We start from the raw sequence: 8,288 nt of genomic DNA on the forward strand, positions 1-8,288 counted from the left end.
GAGTGACGTGAGAACATTACAAACCTGTATAAATAACTGTATGCGCGTTGCTCTGCAGCCTGCTTTGCCCCCCTCCCCTTTCCATTGGTTGAGCGTCCATTTTGAGCGTCCATTTTGAGCGTCTATTTTGAGCGTCCATTTTGAGCGTCCATTTTGGGCGCCTCGGTCTCTGTAGGGACGAGGGGGGCGTGGTTTATGGGGGGGAGGGGTTACACGTGGACCTGCCCCGCCCCCTGCTGGGTGTGGAGGCTCTGTAGCCCCACCCCCTGGTGGGTGTGGAGGCTCTGTGGCTCCGCCCCCTGGTGAGTGTGGATGATATGTAGCCCCGCCCCCTGGTGGGTGTGGAGGCTATGTGGCTCCGCCCCCTGCTCGGTGTGGATGCTATGTAGCCCCTCCCCCTGCTGGGTGTGGATGCTCTGTAGCTCCGCCCCCTGGTGGGTGTGGATGCTATGTAGCCCCTCCCCCTGCTGGGTGTGGAATATCTGTGGCTCCGCCCCCTGGTGGGTGTGGATGCTATGTAGCCCCTCCCCCTGCTGGGTGTGGATGCTCTGTAGCTCCGCCCCCTGGTGGGTGTGGAGGCTATGTAGCCCCTCCCCCTGCTGGGTGTGGATGCTCTGTAGCTCCGCCCCCTGCTGGGTGTTGAGGCTATGTAGCCCATCCCCCTGCTGGGTGTGGAAGCTGTGTGGCTCCGCCCCCTGGTGGGTGTGTCTTTGTAGCCCCTCCCCCTGTTGGGTGTGGAAGCTCTGTGGCTCCGCCCCCTGCTGGGTGTGGAGGCACTGTGGCTCCGCCCCCTGCTGGATGTAGAAGTTCTGTGGCTCCGCCCCCTGCTGGGTGTGGAGGCTCTGTGGCTCCGCCCCCTGCTGGGTGTGGAGGATCTTCTTCTGGTGACCGACCAGAGACACGCCCATCTGACCCAGATCACTGTGGAGACACGCAGACACACGCAGACACACACAGACACACGTTAATACCCAGATCACTGTGGAGACACGCAGACACACGCAGACACACGTTAATACCCAGATCACTGTGGAGACACGCAGACACACGCAGACACACGTTAATACCCAGATCACTGTGGAGACACGCAGACACACGCAGACACACGTTAATACCCAGATCACTGTGGAGACACGCAGACACACGCAGACACACGTTAATACCCAGATCACTGTGGAGACACGCAGACACACGCAGACACACGTTAATACCCAGATCACTGTGGAGACACGCAGACACACACAGACACACGTAAATACCCAGATCACTGTAGAGACACGCAGACACACGCAGACACACGTTAATACCCAGATCACTGTGGAGACACGCAGACACACGCAGACACACGTTAATACCCAGATCACTGTGGAGACACGCAGACACACGTTAATACCCAGATCACTGTGGAGACACGCAGACACACGCAGACACACGTTAATACCCAGATCACTGTGGAGACACGCAGACACACGCAGACACACGTTAATACCCAGATCACTGTGGAGACACGCATACACACGCAGACACACGTTAATACCCAGATCACTGTGGAGACACGCAGACACACACAGACACACGTTAATACCCAGATCACTGTAGAGACACGCAGACACACGCAGACACACGTTAATACCCAGATCACTGTGGAGACACGCAGACACACGCAGACACACGTTAATACCCAGATCACTGTGGAGACACGCAGACACACGCAGACACACGTTAATACCCAGATCACTGTGGAGACACGCAGACACACGCAGACACACGTTAATACCCAGATCACTGTGGAGACACGCAGACACACACAGACACACGTTAATACCCAGATCACTGTGGAGACACGCAGACACATGCAGACACACGCAGACACACGTTAATACCCAGATCAGGGGTGGGACACTTTGACGATGGAGAGGAGCCACTATATTTCCACACACACTCCCTATAGGGCCATATATTACTGTCGTAGCAAAAATAGCCGATCTACAAGCTCAAAACGCGTCACGCTGCGACACGTTTTGAGCTTGTAGATCGGCTATTTTTGCTATATTCAAATTGAAATCTTGAATTATTTTTTGCTATTTTTTAATTGGAATCCTGAAAATTAACATTTTCATGTAATTTCAAATGCCTTTAATTATACTTGTGTTGAGCATTGAGCTACAAAGTTAGACTGAAGTAATTAAAGGGGGTCATGTTTGCATGTTGAAGGAATTGTAAACAGCTGAAACCAATATAACAGTATTCTGACATTAACCTGAGGGCCACATTAAGTGAAGGTGGGGGCCGCATGTGGCCCACGGGCCGCCAGTTACCCATGAATGTTCTACACCATACTGTCCATGTCCAACAGAAACATGTTTCTACTGTCCATGTCCAACAGAAACATGTTTCTACTGTCCATGTCCAACAGAAACATGTTTCTACACCATACTGTCCATGTCCAACAGAAACATGTTTCTACACCATACTGTCCATGTCCAACAGAAACATGTTTCGACTGTCCATGTCCAACAGAAACATGTTTCTACACCATACTGTCCATGTCTAACAGAAACATGTTTCTACACCATACTGTCCATGTCCAACAGAAACAGGTTTCTACTGTCCATGTCTAACAGAAACATGTTTCTACTGTCCATGTCTAACAGAAACATGTTTCTACACCATACTGTCCATGTCCAACAGAAACATGTTTCTACTGTCCATGTCCAACAGAAACATGTTTCTACACCATACTGTCCATGTCTAACAGAAACATGTTTCTACACCATACTGTCCATGTCCAACAGAAACATGTTTCTACTGTCCATGTCCAACAGAAACATGTTTCTACACCATACTGTCCATGTCTAACAGAAACATGTTTCTACTGTCCATGTCTAACAGAAACATGTTTCTACACCATACTGTCCATGTCCAACAGAAACATGTTTCTACACCATACTGTCCATGTCCAACAGAAACATGTTTCTACACCATACTGTCCATGTCCAACAGAAACATGTTTCTACACCATACTGTCCATGTCTAACAGAAACATGTTTCTACTGTCCATGTCCAACAGAAACATGTTTCTACACCATACTGTCCATGTCCAACAGAAACATGTTTCTACTGTCCATGTCTAACAGAAACATGTTTCTACTGTCCATGTCCAACAGAAACATGTTTCTACTGTCCATGTCTAACAGAAACATGTTTCTACACCATACTGCCCATGTCCAACAGAAACATGTTTCTACACCATACTGTCCATGTCCAACAGAAACATGTTTCTACTGTCCATGTCTAACAGAAACATGTTTCTACACCATACTGTCCATGTCTAACAGAAACATGTTTCTACTGTCCATGTCCAACAGAAACATGTTTCTACTGTCCATGTCTAACAGAAACATGTTTCTACACCATACTGTCCATGTCCAACAGAAACATGTTTCTACACCATACTGTCCATGTCTAACAGAAACATGTTTCTACTGTCCATGTCCAACAGAAACATGTTTCTACACCATACTGTCCATGTCTAACAGAAACATGTTTCTACACCATACTGTCCATGTCTAACAGAAACATGTTTCTACTGTCCATGTCCAAAAGAAACATGTTTCTACACCATACTGTCCATGTCCAACAGAAACATGTTTCTACACCATACTGTCCATGTCTAACAGAAACATGTTTCTACTGTCCATGTCTAACAGAAACATGTTTCTACACCATACTGTCCATGTCCAACAGAAACATGTTTCTACACCATACTGTCCATGTCCAACAGAAACATGTTTCTACTGTCCATGTCTAACAGAAACATGTTTCTACACCATACTGTCCATGTCTAACAGAAACATGTTTCTACTGTCCATGTCCAACAGAAACATGTTTCTACTGTCCATGTCTAACAGAAACATGTTTCTACACCATACTGTCCATGTCTAACAGAAACATGTTTCTACTGTCCATGTCCAACAGAAACATGTTTCTACTGTCCATGTCTAACAGAAACATGTTTCTACACCATACTGTCCATGTCCAACAGAAACATGTTTCTACACCATACTGTCCATGTCTAACAGAAACATGTTTCTACTGTCCATGTCCAACAGAAACATGTTTCTACACCATACTGTCCATGTCTAACAGAAACATGTTTCTACACCATACTGTCCATGTCCAAAAGAAACATGTTTCTACACCATACTGTCCATGTCCAACAGAAACATGTTTCTACACCATACTGTCCATGTCTAACAGAAACATGTTTCTACTGTCCATGTCTAACAGAAACATGTTTCTACACCATACTGTCCATGTCCAACAGAAACATGTTTCTACACCATACTGTCCATGTCCAACAGAAACATGTTTCTACACCATACTGTCCATGTCCAACAGAAACATGTTTCTACACCATACTGTCCATGTCCAACAGAAACATGTTTCTACACCATACTGTCCATGTCCAACAGAAACATGTTTCTACTGTCCATGTCCAACAGAAACATGTTTCTACACCATACTGTCCATGTCCAACAGAAACATGTTTCTACTGTCCATGTCCAACAGAAACATGTTTCTACACCATACTGTCCATGTCCAACAGAAACATGTTTCTACTGTACATGTCCAACAGAAACATGTTTCTACTGTCCATGTCTAACAGAAACATGTTTCTACTGTCCATGTCCAACAGAAACATGTTTCTACTGTCCATGTCCAACAGAAACATGTTTCTACACCATACTGCCCATGTCCAACAGAAACATGTTTCTACACCATACTGTCCATGTCCAACAGAAACATGTTTCTACTGTCCATGTCCAACAGAAACATGTTTCTACACCATACTGTCCATGTCCAACAGAAACATGTTTCTACTGTCCATGTCCAACAGAAACATGTTTCTACACCATACTGCCCATGTCCAGCAGAAACATGTTTCTACACCATACTGTCCATGTCCAACAGAAACATGTTTCTACTGTCCATGTCCAACAGAAACATGTTTCTACACCATACTGTCCATGTCCAACAGAAACATGTTTCTACTGTCCATGTCTAACAGAAACATGTGTCTACTGTCCATGTCTAACAGAAACATGTTTCTACTGTCCATGTCCAACAGAAACATGTTTCTACACCATACGGTCCATGTCTAACAGAAACATGTTTCTACTGTCCATGTCCAACAGAAACATGTTTCTACACCATACTGTCCATGTCTAACAGAAACATGTTTCTACTGTCCATGTCCAACAGAAACATGTTTCTACACCATACTGTCCATGTCCAACAGAAACATGTTTCTACTGTCCATGTCCAACAGAAACATGTTTCTACACCATACTGTCCATGTCTAACAGAAACATGTTTCTACACCATACTGTCCATGTCTAACAGAAACATGTTTCTACACCATACTGTCCATGTCTAACAGAAACATGTTTCTACACCATACGGTCCATGTCTAACAGAAACATGTTTCTACACCATACTGTCCATGTCCAACAGAAACATGTTTCTACTGTCCATGTCCAACAGAAACATGTTTCTACACCATACTGTCCATGTCCAACAGAAACATGTTTCTACTGTCCATGTCTCTCAGAACATCACTGACCCATACAGAGCTCCTATTGGCCAGGCAAGCTGTCACTCAGAACGTCACTGACCCATACAGAGCTCCTATTGGCCAGCCAAGCTGTCACTCAGAACGTCACTGACCCATACAGAGGTCCTATTGGCCAGCCAAGCTGTCACTCAGAACGTCACTGACCCATACAGAGCTCCTATTGGCCAGTCAAGCTGTCACTCAGAACGTCACTGACCGTGCGTTGCTATTGGCCAGAGGGTGGAGCTCTTCGGGGTTTGTGACGAGGCGGTCGAGCGCGGTGACGATGCGAGCGAAGTCCGGCCGGCGGACGCCACTTCTCTCCCAACACGACAACATCAGACCGTGTAAAACCACAGGACAGTCCATTGGGGGGGGGAGACGGTACCCCTCCTCCACCGCCCGGATCACCTGGTAGAGAGACACAGAGACACACAGAGAGAGAGAGAGAGAGAGAGAGAGAGAGAGAGAGAGAGACAGAGACAGAGACAGAGACAGAGACAGAGACAGAGACAGAGACAGAGACAGAGACAGAGACAGAGACAGAGAGAGAGAGAGAGAGAGAGAGAGAGAGTTAGAGAGAGAGAGAGAGAGAGAGAGAGAGAGAGAGAGAGAGAGAGAGAGACATTCAGTGACTCTGGCAACTCGTTGCAGAATAGTTTGTGTGTTCTTACGATAATGTCGTCCTATGTACGATAATTCTTTTTCGCCATTTAAAAAAAAAAAAGTAAAGTGAATCCAGTAAATTCTCTGTTTCGCTGCTGATTGGGAATCCTGTTTTGGCTTTGTGTCTGTGTGTGTGTGTGTGTGTGTGTGTGTGTGTGTGTGCGCGTGCGTGCGTGCGTGCGTGCGTGCGTGCGTGCGTGCGTGCGTGCCACATAATGAGTAACGTACCTCCTGATTGGACATCTCCCAGTAAGGTCTCTCCCCATAGGCCGCCACCTCCCACATGACCACACCGTAACTCCACACGTCACTGGCCGCCGTGAACTTCCTGTAGGCGATGGCCTCGGGGGCGGTCCATCTGATGGGGATCTTACCGCCCTGAACACACGCACGCACGCGCACACGCACATGAACACACACACACACACACACACACACACACACAGAACGATACAGCGACACCTCCCTGACAATATAACGACACAGAGACACCTCCCTGACAATATAACGATACAGAGACACCTCCCTGACAATATAACGATACAGAGACACCTCCCTGACAATATAACGATACAGAGACACCTCCCTGACAATATAACGATACAGAGACAAACTCAATACTCAATGTTAACTGTGAGTGGACGACCCAATTAAGCATTACACTCGTTTACAAGAGGGTCCACCATGTTCAATTCATCAAAACATTTAGAGACGTACAAATAGACACTTCTATATAGTCAAAGAACAGTACAGGAATTCATCATAATGGAGGTAAAAAGGGAAAAGAAACATATACAGTGAGGGAAAAAGGGTGGGGCGGTGGGGAGGGATTCAGATTTTACGGGGGCCAGTTTCGAATTGCAGCCGTCCGTAGGTGCCCTTTGAGAGCGGTTTTGAAGGAGTCAAGGGATTCACATGTCTTAATGACTGTTGGTAGGGCGTTCCACATTTTGGTGGCATAGGAGCGAAAATAATTTAGTCCCTTGTTTGTGCCGAATCTGGGTTGTACATGGTTCGTTGCACTCCCTCTGGTGTTGTGGGTGTGGACTTCGTTAACATTAAGGAAGTATCTAGACAGGTACATGGGTATCTTGGTGGTGTATCGAATCTTGTGGACCAGACCCATTGCAAGATGCTGTACTCTGTCGTCGACCCTAAGCCATTCCAGCCTGTCAAAGTGGGCAGGGGTGAGGTGGGTTCGGGGGGTGAGGCCAAGTAGGAGCCTGACCAGTTTGTTTTGCTGCGTGCGTGCGTGCGTGCGTGCGTGCGTGCGTGCGTGCGTGCGTGTGTGTGTGTGTGCGTGTGTGTGTGTGCGTGTGTGTGTGTGTGTGTGTGTGTGCGTGTCTCTTACCCGTGTGGTGTAAGCAGCTCCAGGGTCGTCCTCCAGAACTCTGCTCAGACCAAAGTCGGACACCTTGGAGAGCAGATTATTATTATTATTATGATTATGATTATTAGTATTATGGAGGGCCCCTAGCCCCTCCTATATACAGGTTTAATGTTTGTATTTAGTTCAATGTTGGTTTAGTAAACTCATTGACAATGAAGGGAACATTTACGTCATAATGTGCCTCAGTACGTCATATTGTCTCTTTATTGTTAATGGTGTTTAATGTTTGTGTTTGTTTTACATCACCATTACATCACCTAACCATATCATCCAAGGAGTATATTAGCGCCCCTCACTTCACACAGGTGTGATTTTTATTAATATTATTATTAGCAGTAGTCTGACCTCACAGACCAGCTGACCAGTAGTCTGACCTCACAGACCAGCTGACCAGTAGTCTGACCTCAGACCAGCTGACAGTAGTCTGACCTCACAGACCAGCTGACCAGTAGTCTTACCTTACAGACCAGTAGTCTGACCTCACAGACCAGCTGACCAGTAGTCTTACCTTACAGACCAGTAGTCTGACCTCACAGACCAGCTGACCAGTAGTCTGACCTCACAGACCAGCTGACCAGTAGTCTGACCTCACAGACCAGCTGACCAGTAGTCTGG

General features: G+C 46.7%; 1 protein-coding gene across 1 annotated transcript in view; it reads right to left on the minus strand.

Moving 5' to 3' along the window:
• Positions 1-209: 209 nt before the first annotated feature.
• LOC306927436 (uncharacterized protein) overlaps positions 210-8,288 on the minus strand; it is a gene marked incomplete at its 3' end in the record, with an annotated part of 50,399 nt that continues 42,320 nt past the window's right edge. Inside the window, exons 4-13 of the mRNA XM_079507179.1 lie at positions 7,635-7,697; positions 6,512-6,661; positions 5,835-6,028; positions 1,730-1,737; positions 1,626-1,641; positions 1,442-1,497; positions 1,300-1,315; positions 1,116-1,171; positions 1,012-1,027; positions 210-921 (exon numbers count right to left, since the gene is read on the minus strand). Coding sequence (XP_079363305.1) covers positions 210-921; positions 1,012-1,027; positions 1,116-1,171; positions 1,300-1,315; positions 1,442-1,497; positions 1,626-1,641; positions 1,730-1,737; positions 5,835-6,028; positions 6,512-6,661; positions 7,635-7,697 — 1,287 coding nt within the window. The remainder of the gene's footprint in view (positions 922-1,011; positions 1,028-1,115; positions 1,172-1,299; positions 1,316-1,441; positions 1,498-1,625; positions 1,642-1,729; positions 1,738-5,834; positions 6,029-6,511; positions 6,662-7,634; positions 7,698-8,288) is intronic.

Source organism: Electrona antarctica, assembly GCF_951216825.1.
Source record: "Electrona antarctica genome assembly, chromosome: 1".
In the NCBI taxonomy this organism is placed as follows: domain Eukaryota; kingdom Metazoa; phylum Chordata; class Actinopteri; order Myctophiformes; family Myctophidae; genus Electrona; species Electrona antarctica.